The 21624-nt window shown below is 30.5% G+C and overlaps 1 protein-coding gene across 1 annotated transcript in view; it reads left to right on the forward strand.

Annotated features, from left to right (window-relative positions):
• Positions 1-848: 848 nt before the first annotated feature.
• The window catches only part of LOC126852303 (uncharacterized), a 67046-nt gene continuing 46270 nt past the window's right edge, over positions 849-21624 (forward strand). The window contains exon 1 of the mRNA XM_050596967.1: positions 849-1079. Coding sequence (XP_050452924.1) covers positions 974-1079 — 106 coding nt within the window. The 5' untranslated portion in view covers positions 849-973. The remainder of the gene's footprint in view (positions 1080-21624) is intronic.

The raw sequence follows: 21624 nt of genomic DNA on the forward strand, positions 1-21624 counted from the left end.
TATTTGTAATTAGTATCATATCGTTGATATTTTTTTTTATTTTCATTATATTTTTTTTAAATTAAATAAATATTGTAAATAATTAATTTATTCATTTGCATCTTTAAGTTGTATTAAATTATTAATATACGTAATAAAAAAATTAAGTTTGATGTATTTTGCTTGTAATTTTATATCTTTTTTTATTTTCCATGTATATGTGTACGTTGGCGGTGAAACGAATGACATATGTAAAGAATAATTAACACAAATCCTTGACGTTCCTTGGCATGAGCATCTTGCTTTTGTCACAGTTTACTCTTGCAGATTAAGCTGTGTAGGCGTATCATGACGAATAAGTGTTCAAAATAGTTTTTACTCATTTTTGAGAGGAAGACATTATATAAATTAAATCGCGCTAACTACTAAAATATCTTTAGAATATTATGAACTTTTCTCCACGGATGTAATACGATTGTGTTAAATGTTTATAGTGCAAACATTAGAATCAGATTATAATAAAAATAAAAACTTTAAACAGTTTTCTGACAAAAGAGGGAAAAAAAATAAATTTTTTTCAGTTTATCATAGATAAAGATCGATCCTGCGAGCGATGCGACATTTTCGCCGATAAAAGTTGAATTTTCATGTGTTTCTCTTATAAGAAAGAAATGTTTGTTTAAAGTGTTTGTTACGATGATCTTCCTTCTCACTCTCTAGTACTAGCATGCTATAATATTAACTTATGCGGCGGATTTGCCACAATCGCATAACCGCGATCTTCCATGGATTGCGCCAGTTCCCTTATTTCCAAGTTTCCCCACTCATGTTTTCATCTGCTTGGGTCCATGGAGAATGTGCGCCAAGCATAGTATTGTATCAAATACCACCGTGTAAGGTGTTTCTCGCGATCAAATTTACGCAGAGAAATCTTTTTCGAGAAATTTCCTAGAAAAATAAAGAGAATTCAACAACTAATCACGGTCAATTAAACATGAGGACTCTCTGTACTATCATCCTTTGTCTTGTCGCTGTGATAGTTGCGGTATATGCCAAGCCCATGATTTACAAGAAGAATGACGATAACGTCTTCGAGCCAGGTGAGCAAACAATTTGCTATTCGTTTGAATGCATTGCTAATGAGAAATTAAATTGAAACAAAATATATTTAGATACATTTCATAAAGACTAGTTTAAATATCCTTCTGTCGCTACTTCTTACTTTCGCTATGTCCTGTGTATATTTCCTATGAAATCAAAACTTTCATTAGCAGACGAGAAATAATAACATATGTCACCGTATATCTATATACAAACCGCATGTTTTCCAATACACATCACTTATGCAACATACGTCAATATAGTTTCAAAACAAAACAATAAAAATGTGGATCTATTATCCGTGCTGCAATAAAAATTACATGCGGAAAGTTATAGCACAACAGTTTTCCGAGTTTTGAGGCGATTCTAAAATTTATTTTTATTCAACAAAGATAAAAAGAAATCTTCTTAGCTTGCGTAATTTGCGTAAATGTATTATTGTTTCAAAACCGATTAAATAGAACAATCAAAAAAATAATATTGATTTTATTATAATTGTCCCCTAACGCGAAAAAACAATAAACGTGACATTAAAAAAAAAGTTTTAATATTATGAAAAATTTGTTTAAATTTGTAAAAATTGATATTTTTTTCGATTAAAGAATCTTATTGAATCATATAAGTAATACACGCATCTATATCTATAGAGAAGTGGGCATGGAAAGAACTTTCACCGTAATTATTGGTGTTAATTGATATAGTGCACACAGGACACTCTTCCGTGCTACTCTCACATCTCTCAAGTATTTTATCGTTGTATATTTTCATTATAAATGTATATTAATCAAAAAAAAGGTGCCGTTTAAAATATTACTAACTATAGAAGGTGTCCTGAAATTAAATGTCAAGATTTCGTGAATGAGGATGTGGGAATCGATAACTAAGGAAATAAGTTCTGTAAGAATTTGCTTGTTTTTGCTTCATTTTGGAGAAAATTGCAAAATAAAGGATACAATAAAATATTCAACATAAAACAACATTAATATTATTAAGTTTATCAAAAAATATCATGAGATAAAAATTATAGAGCATGGAATTATGAAAAGAGAGAGAATTAAAGTCCTCCTAAAGTAAAATTGGACGATTGTAAATAAATAAATACGTGATAACGCGAGATTATTATATCCTGTTTACTTTAGTTAATGTTTTACATTTCTGCTATCATTAAGAAAGTGACAACATAAATAAATGAGTATAAATAAATAAATAAGTAAACTGAAATTAAAAAACCTCTCATTTTTTTATTTATTTATTATATTTATTTAAGTAATAAATATTTATGTAAACAAGATACATACAATAATTTTTATTATCACGATATTTATTTATAATCCTCTAATTTTATATCAGGAAGATTTTAATTCTCTCTTTTTCTTAATTCCATCTCTATAATTTTTATGCCATGATACTTTTCAATAAATCTAATAATTTTAATGTTTTAAGTTTTCTGAAAAATTTTTAATTTTTTTGCGATTTTTTTCAAAACGAAGCAAAAACAAGTAAATCTCTAAAACTTTTTTATCGATCTTCATAACATTTTGACATTTAATTTTGGAACACCATGTATAAACATCGATTTCTTAAGACTTTCGAATTCACGTGAGCCGATATTTGACCGGTATAAATAAAGAGCTTTCTAAACAACATATTATTTGCGACAAAATCAAGACAAAATGCTATTTATAATTTTTGTATATGCAATGCAGAAAATATTTGAACACGCTAAATACAAATAAAAATATATATTAGGATACATGTATACATTAAAATATGTGACGCATGAAATTATAAATAGAATTCTGTCTTTAATTTTATCGCAAATTATAAATTCAAAGAAGCCTTCCTAACGAATAATGACGTCAGTCAGAGTAATGTGTAGGTTTGATTACGTGAGATCTACATATATTGCTTAATAAAATTTAAAAAATCTGTATATTGTATATTATTGATGCAAAATATATATATTATCATCAAAATATATGTATTATCGATATTGCAACCGACACTACACATATATATACATATATATATATATATATATATATATATATATATATATATATATATATATATATATAAAAATAATTTTTTTATGGTAAATTTATTATTTTATATATATAATAATAAATTTACCATAAAAAATTATTTTTAAAAATTAAAGAAATGGTTTGAAAGAGAAAAAAATATCTATTTTATAAATTAGATATGTTCTATCAAATGATAATATTTTCAACCGCTTCCGATCGGTAAAATGGGCGATGAAGACCGAAAGTGATATTTTTTTAATGGAATTTTTTATTTTAGATTCGAATTCTATGCAAAAAAAATGTGAAACTTTTCTATCAAACATTCTTTTGAAAAATGTCATCTGTAACTTTCAAATGACTTAATTAAGTTTGAAACTTCAAGCTTTAAAATTTTATGTCTATGATGATTTTTCATCGAGTTTCAGCGGTTTGAAAATAATCCAATTTTTAGTGTATGAAATGCATTTTTTTTAATAGTACAATAACATTGTATATTATTCTTGGCTTATTGTTATAATGAGAGAAAGAAAAAGAAAGTATAATAAGAGAAAAATAATAATTTTTTTATGTGATTAAATCAATATTTAAATTTAATTGTTTAATTTTACAGAAATAGCAAAAAAAGAGGAACAGAAAGGGAAATGATGTATTTTTATGGAAAGAAAAAAAAAGTGTAATCATAGTTAGATTGAATGATTTGTAAAGATTTCTTAGGCATATACTAAGAGTTTCGCCGGTGTTCATATTTTAACATAAAGATATAACTATTATATGTATAATATGTATAATACTTGTATGTGTGCATGTCATTACAATATTTGTATATGTAAACGTGACATTTATATCCGTCCGCATTTACATTAGACAAAGCCAGCGAAAATGTATGATCGTTTTGTCCCTCAGTGCGATAATTAAATTTAATAGATATCAGTCTGATACTCAATATACAAAGCGTCAATTAATTCATGACCATTAAGTGCATAGTCATATTCTTGATAAAAAGTGAATAAAAAAATCTTATAGTATATGCAATGCTTAATGAAAAAAGATTTATCAAATAAGTTTTAATTGATCAGAGTGCTAATGTTTAAACAGGCATATTGGCCCAGTTAACAAGTAACTTTAATTTACATTAAATCCAGGAGTTTTGAAATTGAAAGAGTCGTGTAGTTTTGGATCCTAAATAATTTTTTTGTTTTTGCCTCACCGCTCGTCACACCATATTTAAAAAATAGGCAAAGAGCCCAGTTTTTTTGCAATATTTCTTTTTGATTACTTCTACAACGAAAATATTTATTATCAATATTATAGAAAAAGAAATTTTCTACAATTACTGTCTGAAACTTTTTTATAAGTTGAATAATTTTCTACAGCGGAATAAAGTGAATCAAGCGACGCAGTAGCGTCGCGACGCCAAGTTCATAAAAAAAACGCTAACTATAGAAAAAAAAGATTCTTTCGTCAAGAGTTTTGCCTGCGTACAGGAGTCGCGGCGCTACCAAGTAGCTTATCTGGAGTTTTATGTATTCTATAATCGTTTTAATAAATTTTCGATTAAAATAATTCAGGAACTAAAGCTGTAATCATAAATCTAATGGCACTTTTATTATATAATGTGGATGCAAGCTTTCAATTGCGACCAGCTTGAAGATTGGTACAGTCAATCCTGAAGTATGATAATCGTATTCGTTCAGAATTCTGAGATTTATTTCTTCAACTTTCAGACTTACATACGTATGCTCGCACGCATATGCAAAGTGATTTTATCCCTCAAGGCACGTTTGCAGGGCTCATGTACGATTATTCGCTTGAGTGTGCAAATATGGCTTGAGAGACAATGTTGTATAAGTGCATATGTATAAGATAATAATGTAAGGTTAAAAGTATATATTGTGCGGATAACAAATATTATGAGTATATATCGCGGAATAATATAATGAAGAAACTAAAAGTGATAAGAATATTGCAAAATAGTGCAACCAAAAAGAGAAGTGTTAAAGTAAACAAAAATCATTAATAACGCGGAATAGTGCAAGAAAAAAAAGTGATTTCTTTTAATTGATGTTATATTGACAAAGTTAGGTTACGTTAGTGAAACTGAATGAATGTTTACTGGAGTGAATCTGTGCATTATTAATTGCCATAATATCATATTTGCGATAAATGCATTGTTAAAAAATGATTATAGAAGCATCGAAAGAATATTTGGAGATTTTGACTGGCCATGTTTTTAAAACAGTAAGCTATAATAATTATAGTTATACGCGCAAACGCGCATTCATATATACAGAATATCCGCCATCAATCATATCACCCGTCGTGTGCAGATAGAGCAGGTAAAACTGAGGAGAAAAGCCCTGTGCGATTTTTTTGTATAACGCTTAATAAAAAAATTATTATTGAGCAAAGTCTGGCCAGTCATCATCGATCTTTACCTGGATGCATATCAGTGAGCCGCGTGCCTGGTAGTAGTGCCCCACTGTAACAACTGAGCGCTCTCGCACATTACGAGGCGCGCGACTCACCGACGTGCGCCCGGCTAAAGATCGGCAATGATAGGCTAGACTTCACTTAATAATAACTCTTTTATTAAGCGTTATAGAAAAAAATAGTACAGGACTTTTCTCCTCAGTTTTATCTGCTCTACCTGCATACGATGGGTGATGCGATTGATGCCGGACATCCTGTATATAATATTTATTTGCATTTTATATATAAATGCAATTAATAATGCATAATTAATAGTTTTAAGTTAAACTAAATGATTAAGCAATACATTTATGTTAATATAGCAAAATAAATCTTGTAAAAATTTTACCAAAAATATCATAAAAGTAACAGCACATGAATAACAGCACTTTGAATACACATTTTTATTAATTGGCTTCATATAGAATAATGAAATAATAAAATCATATCAAAGCATTTCTGTATAATCTCTACAAACATTTTATGTATTTGTAATTACTCGCAACTTTTGGTTTTGGTTTTGGCAATGTGAATGTTTATTTATATTTTATATATAAATGTAATTAATGTGTAATTGATATTTTTAGGTCACTTATAAATGGTTAGGCAACGAGTTGCATGCTTATATTATTATATTAAAACAAATCTTGTGGAAATTTTATCAAAAATATAACATATACAATTGAATTAAAAGCATCAGAATTGGAGCTTGAAATAGAAATGTTAAGTATCAGTCAATGAAGAGAAATAAGCTAATAAGTTTGTTTATAAATTATATAATAAAAGTGTTATTTATTTATTTTCTTGGACGAAATACTTTAGAAACGAACAATCTATTTAACTTTTTTGACATAATAGTTGAATTTATATTTTTAAAGCAATGAGAGGCATAAACATGGAAATTAATGGTTTATTTGTATGGAACTGTCTTTTATAATATAATGTGTATTGGAGAGCATTAGAATTTGTCATGACAAAAAGAAATTCAAATTTGAATCTAAATAAGAAGGAAAAATTGGATAGTGATGCTGAATTGCAGATTTTATTACAGTACCATATAAAAGTTATTACATATAAAAGTCATATAAAAGTTTATAATAATTTGACAAGTGCATTAATTAAAAGAGAAGTTCATGATGCAGGTTTAGAAAATGTGAAACATGTTTTGAGGTGTCAACTACAAAATGTTATGGCATTACTTGGAAAAGGTGTTGCAAAAATCCTAATCTTCTTTTCATTTATTATATTTAATATTTCTTTAAAATGTGTTTTACATATTCTTGATTTATATATTACATATGGAAAATTCTAATATGTGTGTATATACAATTGTGCGTATTGCACGAACAATATTGAGACGCGAAACTTATATTGCACAATGTTAGATGTAGTTGAAAATACTAGAAATTGTGAAAAGGATATAAAAGCAGATGATAAGAGTAAGTAATTAAGTAAAAGATGTAGGTACTTTTCTTTTTCTGCGTTTTTAGCATTTCTTTTTATTTAAAGTTATTAATTCTATAGTAAAATCTATAGTAAACCTTTATTTCTGGATTTAATTTTTGAATTAAATAGAGAGAGAAAGAGAGAAAGATAACATAAGCTTTCGCATATTTCTTTCTGTGTTTCAATACTGTTTCTATGGTACACACATTATACATATATATATATATATATATATATATATATATATATATATATATATGCAGATTTGAATTTTCTATATGTGAAATATAAATCAAGAATATATTTATTAGATAATTAAACTCATTTTTAAAAAATATTAAATATAGTAAATAAAAAGAAGATTAGGATTTTGCAACATCTTTTCTAAGTAGTGCTTTAACATTTTATAATTGATACCTCAAAACATGTTTTACAATTTTTAAAGCTTCATTGTAAACTTCTGTTTTAATCAATGCAGCTAAAATTATTATAAACTTTTAGATTCTCTTCTAATCTAATAAAGTCTGTAATTGAGCATCAATCATCGACTCTTCTTCCAAATTTGATTCTTCCAAATTTGAATTACTTTTTGTCAATGACAGATATTCTGATGCTCTCCGATAATATTATATTGCATAAAGCAGCTCTCTATCCGAATAAACCTTTAATTTTTACATTTACATTTCTCATTGCTTTAACAAAAATTAATTCAACTATTATCAAAAACTATTGTCAAAAAGTTAAATAAACTTAATCTTGTCTTTAAAATATTTAATCCAAGAAAATAAACAACATTTATTATATAATTTACAAACAAAACTATTATCTTATTTCTTGTCTTTGACTAATGCTTAATATTTCTAATTTAGGTTCTAATTCTCATGCTTTTAATTCAACTATATATGTAATATTTAATAATAGTAATATTGTAATATTTTTTATAGAATTCCCACAAGATTTATTTTTGTTTATTTATAATAAACATAAACATGCAACTAATTATTTAGTGCTTTGTAAGTCACTTAAAAATATGAATTATGCATTAATTTCATTTATTTATATAAAAGTATAAATAAATTCACATTTCCAGAATTAAAAGTTGCGAGTAATTACAAATATAGAAAATGTTTATGGACACTGTAGAAATGCTACGATATAATTTTATCATTTCATTATTTACATTATATAAAGTTAATTAATAAAAACATGTATTCAATGTGATATGCTATTTTTGATGCAATTCCTACAAGACTTATTTTAATATTAACGTAAATTCATTGTTTAGCCATTAGTAAATTAATCTAAAAATATTAATTATACATTAATTTTATTTATATATAAAATATAAATACACATTAGGCATAAATGCGCGTTCGTGTGTATAATTACTAATTTATCTTTATCAAAAACATGGTCAGTCAAAATCTCCAAATATTCCTTCAATGCTTCCATAATCATTTTCCAACAATGTATTTATCACAAATATGTTAATTGATAATGTACTGATTTTCAAGTGTAAGTATTTGCTCAGTTTCGCTAATTTAATTTTGCTCAATATATCACATTGACTGGAAAAAATCATTTTTCTTCCTTGCAATATTCTTAATAACCGTTAATCACTTTTTTTTATTGTGTATTATTTCGCGATATATAAACAAATTTAATAAATCAGTAAATGCTAAAATTATTTGATCTTTTCTGTTTATCTCTTACTAGAATACATTTTAAAAAGAATTATATACTGTTTGTGTGTATGCATTTATCCAATAAGATAGACTTGTTTTATATTCATATTAAATATATGAATATGAAACAAGTCAATCTGCTTTGTAATAAACAAAATTTTCTTTCTATTGCTTTCTATATTTTAATATTTATTCACTTACACAATTTATTCTTATTGATTATACAGTTTAACTTTTGTATTAAAATTATATTTATAAAAATAAAATTATATTGTTTTTTAAAACCTATTAAGTGATAAGAGATTGAGCATTAAGACACATTGTGATTGTGTTTGTTCAAATTCAATATGATATATTATTCAATTTGGTACTGTTTATATAATTCCTACTAAAAAAAAATTATTTTTATTAAATAAATCTTAAAAAAGTCATATCCTTGTATATACTAAATAATGTAATACTTTATATATTTCAGAAAAAATTTTTACAAAAAGCAATGATATCCTATTAAAAAAAAACCTCACAAAGTTAAAAAACGGTTCGCCAAGTACATAGAAAATATCCCTTGTACGCAACAAAAAGTTAAAAAAATATTTACCTTTGAAAAACAAATTATAAAAAAGTTTTTTCCTAAAAATAAAAAAATAAAAACTAAATGAGAAATCAATAATTAAGTAGCCAAGTACTTAGAAGTAATTTAGTTTGCAAAGATTTGTAATTTGAAATAATATTTGTCATAAAATCAATCTTGCATTTATAGAAATATTATAGATTCTCTCGAAAAAATTAAAATACATTTTATTTTTATTAAAAGATTACACTATTATGTGCCAAATAAATATTATATATAATATAAAAAATAACATTATTATATTTCAGATTTTATTACAAATAGTAATTTTAAAATTTTATTACAAATAATCTTACCTACGTTTCTTAGCAACAAAAGCATCATCTAAGCGAGAAATAGAGTCGCAGTCACCTCTTTCTTAAATGATGCTTTCATTGCTAAGAAACGTACACAAGTAATCCGTCGTACATATCTGCCAATACCGGCCTATCGTTTTTCACGCGCTCATTAGCTCACATATTTTAATTAATAACGCAAAAACAATCGCAAATTTTGCAAAATAGTACACAACTTTTTGACTCAGTTTGGTCTAATCTACCTTCACACTTTGGGTGTGTCAAAAGTTTCCGGACATCCTGTATAAGGGAAATGTTTTTATTTTTGCTTTACATGATCTACGATCAAAGATATTACGATGCAAAGTTCAAAATATGAAAATTTTGTTTAAGAAACGTCGATGGCATCATCAACAATATATATAATATAATATAAAATAAAACTTCAAGTCCTTTTACTGCTTTTGACGAAAGATTGCGCTAGTATTGCTCTGAGTTATATTTGCAACGCTCTGCAGTTAGCGATCGATTGATTGAAAAATTATCATAGTAACCGCATCTAAACTAAAAGCTTACATTTGTGCAAGTCTGAATTGAGTCTAGCCATAGTGCGTGTTCCTTTTTATTGGTCGAAACAAAGTTTAGAAAAACATGGCAGAACCAAGAAATTGTTAGGGAAAACATAATAATTTAAAAAGAAATGAAATAAGAAAATTACAAACAATTTATATTTATTTAAATAATAAAATTACGAACAACTTGTACTTTTTTATAAATTTTTAAATTATAAAATTTAAAAAATTAACTTAAATAACATTAATATAACTATATTTAATATAATTTTCTAAGATATAATAAAATACGATATTATAAAAAATATAAACTATATAATAAAAATTGAAATTTTTAATATTTTAATATTATTTAATTATAGAATGCATGGCCAATGTTTTGCTATTGTATATTGGTTTAGTTGTTCGGCTTTTGGTACAGGCAATTTTTATTCTGTATGAAATAAATCGTCTCATAATTTTTAAACTTGATTAATGACAATTGTTAATAAAACTTGCATAAAAAATATTTTTTATATAACACAATTATAATTGCTTTGCATTACACTTGTTCAGATATGTATACATTGCTGCCATGTTTTTCCGAAACTAATTAAGTGGCCAGATTCTATCTTTAAAGATTCTAATATATATAAACGAGTATAGTATATATATAATGCAATGCAGTTATAATTACGTTGTAAAAAATGTTTCTTATGAAAATTTATTAACAATTGTTATCAATCAAGTTTGAAAATTATTAGATGATTTATTTCACATAGAATAAAAAGTATCAAAAGCCGACTAATCAAATTAATATATATAGCAAAACAATTGTCATGCAATATTAATTTAATTAAATAATATTAAAAGTTACAAAGTTATAAAATTATTATATTATTAAGAATATTATTCTTAGAATATTATATTTATATTAAATATAGTTATATTATTATTATATTTAAGTTAATATATTTATTCTTTAATTTAAAAATTATAAAAAAATACGACCTGTCCGTAATTTTTTTATTTTTTCTATAATTAATAATAAAACTACATGAATAACAACGATTATTCATCAAAAAATTTAGAAGTATAGATTATAAATAATAATGTATATTTCTGATACACTAATTTGTAATTATCCGTTACTTTTAAGAATAAATAAAAAATTTGAAGGATCCAGATATCTATAATAAGCAAAAAGAATTGTTGTATTTTGATGAAAAAAAAAGAATGATATTCCTAAAAAAATTACCTTTTAAAAAAACATAAAAAGGCGCTAAGTATACACGATATGTGAAAAATATTATATTTAAATAAAAATATTTTAAATACAAATATTTTTCTCTAAAATAATTATTTAAATTTTCTATAAAAATAATGATTTTAAAAAATTGCGCTAAAAGAATAAAAATGTATGCTATAAAATTTATTTTTTTATTATTATTTAAATAAAAACAATTTAATCAAATATTTTTGTTTAAAATAGTTATTTAAATTTAAAATTTCTTACAAAAATAATGATATTGAAAAATTGTGAATGAAACTTGAATGAAAATGAATGAAACTAACTGAATGAAAATTTATGTTATAAAATATTTTTATTTTATTATTTCCAATATTAAAATAAATTTATATTTAATAAACTGCATTATAATTAAAGTAATAGTGTAGCTAAAATAAAATTATTTTATAAATAACTAAATGTACAATATACACACATCCAAGATTGGGATATAATTCGGGAGGTCCCGTTTGCCTACATTCCCGATTGCCTATAGCTTCATTTGCCTACAACGTTTTGTCGACAGCTTCAATTGTCGACATTCCCGATTGCCTACAAAGCTATTGCCTACAAGCATTATTGTACACATATAAAAATTAAAAATACAAACATACGTTTGTACACATGTCATTATTGTGCACATACACATTATACACATGACATTATTGTGCACATAATATCAAAAATTCATATTAACGTTTTGTACACATGATGTCATTGCGCACATACACATTGTACACATTCGTATGACGTTGACCGACGACTAACACTTTTTTTAAATAATTATGTGTGAAATCAATTGTATTACAATGTAAAGCAAGGTCCACCCAGCTACCGGCGGGGTGGGTGCGGGATGAAAGCCGAAGGCCCCCGCTCCGTGTGTGTGTGTGCGCATGCGCGCGCGCGCGTGCTTCCTGTCCATGCATATACTTTGGTATATTTCAAACTTTAAATAATTAATTAAAAAGTAATTATAAATTAACAAACAAAAATAAATGTACAATCATCTACAAACGAAATACAATTGATTTCACACATAATTATTTAAAAAAAGTTTTAGTCGTCGGCTAACATCATACGAATGTGTACAATGTGCACAATAATGTCATGTGTACAATGTGTATGTACACAATAATGTCATGTGTACAATATGTATGTGCACAATAATATCATGTGTACAATGTGTATGTGCACAATAATGACATGTGATGAAAAATACAAACGTACGTTCGTATTTTTAATTTTTATATGTGTACAATAATGCTTGTAGACAATCGCTCTGTAGACAATCGGGAATGTCGGCAATTGAAGCTGTCGGCAAAACGTTGTAGGCAAACGAAGTTGTAGGCAATCGGGAATGTAAGCAAACGAAGCCTCCTCGGATATTATTTATTGAAAGAAAATTTCTCGCAAACTCTAAATCGCGTAAGCAAACTTACACCAAAGCAAGGTATAAAAACTTGACGTGCCTGGATTAAAACATATTGTCTCTTATTTATTTGTGTTGTAAAACATCATATTACGTATTTATATATAATATTAAATTTTATTGAGTTTTATATAAATAGCATAATACGAATAACATAATACGAATTATCTATATTATCATTTATAAACAATATTAATATATATATATATATATATATATATATATATATATATATATATACATGTGTGTGTGTGTGTGTGTGTGTATATGTATATGTATATGTATATGTATATGTATATATATATATATATATATATATATATATATATATATATATATATATATACAGGATGTCCGGCGTCAATCGCATCACCCGTCGTGTGCAAGTAGAGCAGGCAAAACTGAGGAGAAAAATCCTGTACCATTTGTTTCTATAATACTTAATAAAAGAGTTATTATTGAGTGAAGTCTGGCCTATTATCGCCGATCTTCAGCCGGTCGGTGAATCATCGTACATCTGAGCGCTCACGCACACTACCAGGCGCGCGGCTCACCGACCAAGAGTCCAGCTAAATATCGGTGATGATAGGCCAGACTTCACTCAATAACTCTCTTATTAAGCGTTATAGAAAAAAATGGGGACTTACACAGGAGTTATACAGGACTTTTCTCCTCAGTTTTGCCTGCTCTACCTGCACACGACGGATGATGCCGGACACCCTGTATATATGCTATCAATGCATAATTAATATTTAGCACGATTTAGATTCTTTTAATTTGCGAAGTATATTTTACAGAATGAATAATTTGAAAGCAAATTTTTATCTAATTTATTTACATTTTATATAAAATTTTATTAAGTTTTATACAAAGTGTGTCAAAAAAAATATATAATTATGAGTCTAAAATTTTGATTTATAAATACATTTACATTTATATATTATCTACATGTATTATCATTCACATTTATTATCAAAATAATCAAAATAATGTACATATTTATAAAATGTACACGTTTTTATGTTACCCGGGCACGCCAAAGTTTTTATACTTTGTTTTGGTGTAAGTTTGTCTTACGCGGTTTAAAGTTTGCGAAAAATTTTCCTTCAATAAATTATATCTCAAAGTCTTAAATGTGTGCATATTGTACATTTAGTTATTTATAAAATAATTTGATTTTAGCTATACTATTACTTTAATTATTATGCAGTTTATTAAATATAATTTTTTTTAATATTGGAAATAATAAAATAAAAATTTACAACATTATTTTACAACATAAATTTTCATTCAATTAGAACAATTTTTTTATATCATTATTTTTGTAGGAAATTTAAATTTAAATAACTATTTCAAACAAAAGTATTTGATTAAATTTTTTTTATTTAAATAATAATAAAAGGAATAAATTTTATAGTATACATTTTTGTTCTTTTAGCGCAATTTTTTAATATCATTATTTTTGTAGAAAATTTAAATAATTATTTTAGACAAAAATATTTTTATTTAAAATGATTTTATTTAAATATTTTTTCACATAGCGTGTGTACTTCGCGTCTTTTTTTTATTTTTTTTTAAAAAGAATTTTTTTAGGGTAAGCTTTATTAGAAGCCCGATACAAAAAAGGTTAAGATTAAAATGACGTAAAAAAAACTTTGGGTGCCCTAAAATAAAATGAGTAGTATAGGGGCCACTATAGCGAGACAGGAATGTCCCCCCTTTTCCCCCTTGGCGCCAGCCCCCCGCTGTGATCCCATCCCCCCCTGTCCCCCTAGGCAGGTACCTGAGAAAAAAAGAGTGGGGACTCGTGGACGTCCACGAGGCGATTTTTAATTTTAAAATTTTTTAAGAGTGGGGAGTCGTGGACGTGCACGAGGCAGTTTTTTATTTTTATTTTTCCTGGGCTGGAAATACTCGGGCTGGAACCTGGGTCTTCTGCTTTTCTGGTCGGGGTCCTAGTGCGGTGGGCTAACTGAAATCTTACAAGAGTGAGAGTTAGATGTGGCATTTAAGCGAAGAGTAGCTCTCTCCGGCCCCGGGGACCGAGCGCTCCGATTGGTTTGTCCTATAGTGGCCGGCTGTTTGATTGGTTCCGACGAGCTGGAAAAACGAGAGAGAAAATAGAGTGAGAGAGAGAGAAAGTGGACAAGATGTCCGAGGTGTCAGAAGCCGGTAAAATATCGGCCGCCGAAGACAGCAGAGATGACCCATTGCATTCCCCTCCTCCTCCTCCTCCTTCTCCCCCAGCCCTGTGGAAAATCGAAAAATATCGCATGACATACGGTATCTCTCGCCTTCGAGCGTCCTTACGGAAAAACTTCGAACTGCAGCGAGCGCGTCGCCCGCGTCTCTCCTTCTTGCTGAAAAAGAAAAATCACCTAGTGCGGAATTATCAGTTATCAAGATATACAAACGTAATACGAAGTGTTCATGATCGGACATGATTGTCCACGCCGGTCGAGTCATGCAACGCAGGTAGACGCGATGTCGTCATCGGAGGCGATACGCTATCGGAGATTGAAAGAGCTATGGCGCCGCAGAGTCTAGGACGGAAAGAAGGAAGGAGAGAAAAGGAAAAAATTGAACGTTTTCAGGTAATATTTAAAATTAATATTTTAACATTTACATTAAATTTAACATTTTTATTTACGCTACAGAAATGTTTTGTACAATTTTCTTACATTTAAATATAATATTTATAACATTTACAAAAGATGTTAACTCTTAATGGATGGAAAATATGGGAATTCGTTGTTTTTCAATTATTTAGCTGCATATTTTCCCCTCTTTTCCTTATATTTCAGTATATAAGTAAGGCGAGAAAACGCGGAACTTTATTCATTTGAGTTTGCTCGAAATCTTCATTTCGGCTTCGGTACAAGTATTCGTCGTTGTTGTGACCAGTGTTCAACTAGTTCTCGGTAAAAAAGTGATAAAAATGGCCGCCGCAAAAAAAGTATCCAGTGAACGGAAAAAGCTAACCGATTTTGTTAAATCTACTCACGTTTGTGATATTAACAAATCGGGCCTCAAGACCGACTTCGATAGAAGAAACGATCAGCGATATTTATTATTATCGACGACGTACGGGCTTAACGCATCGTATACTAAGAAGATTCATGTGGGATTGCAGGCGACGAGTGAAAATTGCTTTGTACCGATTGTAAAATTAACAGGCAATTATGCAGATGGAATATGTCTCGACACCGACACCTGGCAGCAATTTCAAATCAGCATGGAGCAGATGAAGCAGTATTTGTGCGAGAATCAAAAATCCAAACCAAGTCCGATTATTATCAACAATATTTCCATCGGCTTCACAACCGCTTACGGAACAAGGGCAGTGATAGTGAGTTATAAGGAAAATGCGGGACAACCGGCGAATAATAACGAGACGGAGGAGCAGCCCCGTTGAAGAAGCAAAAACGTACAGCGTCGCCATTGTGATGCAGAAAACTACTTTTGTCGGCCTGGAAGATATCGCAAGATGTGTGGACGCTCATTTGGCACGGTTAATTCCCATTACCGACACCGTCAACGAGTGCTCCAAATACCTGATTAACGAAATAGAATTAAAACTTCCCTCGTCTTACGTAGATTGTGAAATTATAAAACTTACAATTAGAGGTAATTTTGAAGAAATCGAGCGTGATGTACGAACACAAATAAATAATTTACCATTTTTAGACGTATATTTTAATATTGTATTCGAAGAATTGCTTTCGCTAGGTTTTAATGAAATTGTACGTATAATTTTACTAAAGCGCAATTGTTAGTTTTATAAAAAAGAAAAATTTTATTTTCAATAAATAGAATGTTTTAACCTTAAAAAACTTAAATATATTTTTTTTTACCCTACTTCTTTCCTATTAATCACCTCTCCCCTCTTCCTCCCCTCTTCTTTACTATTAACATAAAAAATTTTATCGCCTAGTAATATTGCGCGATAGCCGCGCGTTAGACGAACATCTTATTTTTAGCATAAGCATGCATAGAGCACCGCGTACAAGCTCGTAAGCAGCGGTGCTCAAAAACGCTGACGCGAGCTCACCTCCGCGAATACGCTTACTCGCGTCGATTCCGCGGCTGCTTATCAGCTAATTGGCCGCGGTACTTTTCGCTCGTTCGCCGACCGGAAACGCTAGCGCGAGCATGCGGCCGCCGCGGTGGGCCCCCGGAGCGCGGATAAGCTTATTATTCCTCGCATACACGAGCAATATTAAAGTCAACAAGATGTCCGAGGTGTCAGCAGCTGGTAAAATATCGGGCGCCGAAGACAGCAGAGATGTCCCATTGCATTCCCCTCCTCCTCCTCCTCCTTCTCCCCCAGCCCTGTGGAAAATCGAAAAATATCGCATGACATACGGTATCTCTCGCCTTCGAGCGTCCTTACGGAAAAACTTCGAACTGCAGCGAGCGCGTCGCCCGCGTCTCTCCTTCTTGCTGAAAAAGAAAAATCACCTAGTGCGGAATTATCAGTTATCAAGATATACAAACGTAATACGAAGCGTTCATGATCGGACATGATTGTCCGCGCCGGTCGAGTCATGCAACGCAGGTAGACGCGATGTCGTCATCGGAGGCGATACGCTATCGGAGATTGAAAGAGCTATGGCGCCGCAGAGTCTAGGAAGGAAAGAAGGAAGAAGAGAAAAGGAAAAAATTGAACGTTTTCAGGTTATATTTAAGATAAATAACATTTTTATTTACGCTACAGAAATGTTTTGTACAATTTTCTTACAGCTAAATATAATATTTATAGTATTTACAAAAAGATGTTAACTCTTAATGGACGGAAAATATGGGAATTCGCAAGTTATTATATACATCGATAAAAGTGTGAGAATCGAGAAGAATCGAATATGAGAAATTATTTATCTATTATATATCCGTATGGCAGTGAACACCAAGAGCTATGGCGCCGCAGAGTTTAGGATGGAAAGAAGGAAGGAGAGAAAAGGAAAAATTGAACGTTTTCAGTTAATATTTAAGATTAATAAATAATACAAGTTCAAACTTGTTCAGTAATCTAAAACTATTTGTTAAGTAATCACACGAAAAAATATCTAGAAACTTCTAGAAAAGATTAGATAGGATACAAGGAAAAATTTTTCTACAGGACGTAAATACAGTTGTAATAAGTTATAAAGCGTAAATAAAAATTTATCACCCGTAGAATAAGTTTTTATATAGTAAAAAATTTTTATTATAAAATTTTATTTTACATAACTTTGTTTCTTCTACGAAAATATAAAAAATTTTTTGTGACAAAATCATTACTGAAGCAGCAGCATAACAAAAATGCCTGTACAATAAAATTAAAATAAAAAATAACACCTGTAAATAACGTAATTAAAATTATCTCTTTGTTCATATAATTGTTTCAAAGAAAGTGCGATTTTTCAACGCTTTTTGATTTTTCTGAAAGCTCTTCTATGAGAGAAACAGAGAGGTCTTTCAGAAGTGACTATTCATGGGCGTTTCTTTTTTCGAAAAGAGGGGATATGCGTTTAAATAAATTCTTCGAGACAGGCTAGAAAAAATTATTTCCAAGTCCTCCAGCGTTTGAATCTGCGTGTACTACCGTGTAAAAAGCGTCATTGTATATTATTCGTGAAAATATATATATATTGCAAGAATACGATTCTAAAAATGGCGGAGCTTAAAAATATATTACGCAAGTGTATAATTATAGGAGCGAATTTGTCACCCTCGATAAACAGTGAACGATATTTATCCTCATTGTCGGACGAATCGCCGGAAATTAATTACGCGGTTTTCCGATCTTTCGCGTGTGCCTGCTCGGACACTGTACTAGCAGCATTGTACAAGTTAGGTTATTTTAACGATTTCGACGAACTGTTACATATCGCGGGTGAAATAGTGGAAATGCGCGAGGCGTTTAATCATGAGGAGGAGGATGCAGGAGGGCTTATAAGCTTCCTGTTAGCGCAACATCGTGGAAATCGTTTAACAGGTGAGCAATATGTTTTATTATTTACTATAGTACAATTGTAACGTAAACGAATATATAAGATGATGATAAAATTTTCAAATTTATCATAACTTATAGGACGGAACACTCAAGCGAGTACAAGCGTGCAAGAGACTCCCGCTAGGATGCAGAAACGTAAGGCCGAAGAAGAGCTTGAAGCGGAGTCTTCGTGTAAGTTATTTAAAAAATAAAATATTAATTTTCAAAGGCGTTTTAACAAGAATAATCACAAAATTTAAAGAAAAATAAAAATAATTTAGGTATAATTTTTATTTTATTTATAATTAATTATTTCTTTTGCTTCGACAGTGCAGAGAGGCGGTGGTAGTAGAAAGAAAAAATACCGGCCGCAGAACATGTGACGCAGACTCGAAATAATGAGGAAAGAAGCGAAGAAAACGAATCAGAAAATCGTGTCGCTAATCCCTCAGCGGCGGAGATTGAAGAGGAGGAAGAAGCAGAGATACCGCAACGACAACAGCAACAACCGGTTGGCAATAATTTTAGTTACATTAATTTATTAGCGGAAAATACGAGACAATTTAGGAGATTCGGAATAATGGGGAGAGAAGCGAGTTTCGCAATACGTCCGTTACATGACGATACAAATATTTACAGAGCATTAGAAAATGCATTTCGTGAAATTCACGCGTATGTGCTAAATACATGTCAACCAGACGATTATGTGGGGCTGTCCTTTCATTCGTCAAATTTAACTCATGGACCCGCGGGTATATCGTTTCGCCCTGCGCGTGACTTAACATACGAGGATATTTGGAGAGTCGTAAGTTCGGTAGCGCAGAGTGCCGGAGGTCTCGATATCGCGGAACGTTTCGATATTCGCGTTTTCAATGTCTCGGTTCCTTCGGGTCGTGGTCGCGTTAAATTAACTCGCGAGGACGTTGCAAAGCGCTCGATAGTAACAATTAATAATGTGGACAATTTGTGTTTTCCACGTTCACTCGTAGTAGCTCGAGTTTATTGTGAACGTGGTAATTTACGAACGGGCAAATTGCATGAAAAATGGAATAATATAAGACATCTTCATTCTCCGCTTCAGCGTGAGCTAGCAATGCAATTAACTAGGAATGCCGGTGTTACAATAACTAATGAGGGTTGCGGAATTGTAGAAATCGAACGCTTTCAACGCTATCTTGCAGTTGATAACATCGCGATTGTAGTTTACAATTTCGCCACTTTTGCTCGTGGTGCGAAACCTATGTACGACGGTATCGCGACACTCGCTTCACTCGAACGTGAACCCGCGCTACGTCTAAATGTAATGTATTACGAGCGTTTACGACATTATAATCCCATTGTAAATTTAAATGCCGCCGCGGGTTGTCGAAATTATTGCGAACCATGCAATATAGGTTATCGGAACGATAAAACGGGTCATCGTTGTCCGAGTAAATGTCCGCGATGTTTCATTCTGCCATCGTGTAAACAGTCAGACGTGGAAATTATAAAATGCAACGCATGTAAACGTGCATTTTTCGGTAAGGAGTGCTTCGAACGTCATCGTAGCGTAAAATCATACGACGGTAAATCATCCGTTAGTATTTGCAATGCCGTACGATTTTGCGATGAATGTGGACGTATCGTTAAATTTAGCATGAAACACGAATGTGGAGTTTCTTACTGCAAATTATGCCAGTCGCCAAAGCCGGAGAATCACTTATGCTACATGCAGCCTCTTCGACACATTGATGATTCCTCTAACGAACCGTCAACTTCGTCATCGACAACGGCAACGTTACCGTACAAGAAGGAACGCGTAGCATTCGTGTTTTATGATTTTGAAACACGGCAGGATGAGACGCTCGAAGGTACAACTACCGTAAAGAAGCACATCCCCACTCTTTGCGTAGCGCAGCAAATTTGCGAGGCGTGCGCGAAAAAATAATTTATCCGTGCGGTGTCGTTGGTGCGGGGTGCGAGAGTTCGTATTTTGTCACGATCCGGTAAAACAGTTTGTCGATTTTGCAACGCGAACGACGAAATATTTTAAGCAAATCATCTGTATAGCGCATAATGCAAAAGCGTTCGACGCACAATTTATTTTAAAGTATATTGTCGAAAATCGTAATAACCTAGAGCCTAAATTAATATTAAGCGGCACAAAGATCGTCGTATTAACGGTAGGACATACGAAATTCATCGACAGTGTAAATTATATGCCGATGCGTTTATCCGATTTACCGAAAGCTTTCGGATTGCAGAATACGGCGGATAAAGGCATTTTTCCACATTTATTTAATACTGTCGAAAACCAATCGTATGTCGGACCCTTACCGGACTTACATTATTATTCTCCGGAATCGATGAAAACAAAAGAGCGCGAACACTTTCTTGCATGGCATGCCGATATGCGACAAAAACATCGTGTTTGATTTCCAACGCGAAATCATTCGCTATTGTCGTACCGACGTCGATATTCTTCGACAAGCATGCATGGCGTTTAGAAAAATTTTTATCGAACGTGGAAATGTGTGTCCGTTCGAGGAATGCACAACTATTGCTTCGACATGCATGACTGTTTTTCGAAAAACCTTTTGCACTCGAATACGATAGGCGTCATTCCGGCAGGTGGATACAGAAAAGCAAATAATCATTCGCGTAAAGCTCTACAGTGGTTGATATGGATGGAGCGCGAGCTCGGACATTCTATAAATCACGCAGGGCGCTCGCGTGAATATCGTACAATCGACGGTACGCTCGTCGATGGATATTATGAAACGTCTGATA

The sequence above is a fragment of the Cataglyphis hispanica genome, chromosome 10, assembly GCF_021464435.1.
Source record: "Cataglyphis hispanica isolate Lineage 1 chromosome 10, ULB_Chis1_1.0, whole genome shotgun sequence".
NCBI classification, from domain to species: Eukaryota; Metazoa; Arthropoda; class Insecta; order Hymenoptera; family Formicidae; genus Cataglyphis; species Cataglyphis hispanica.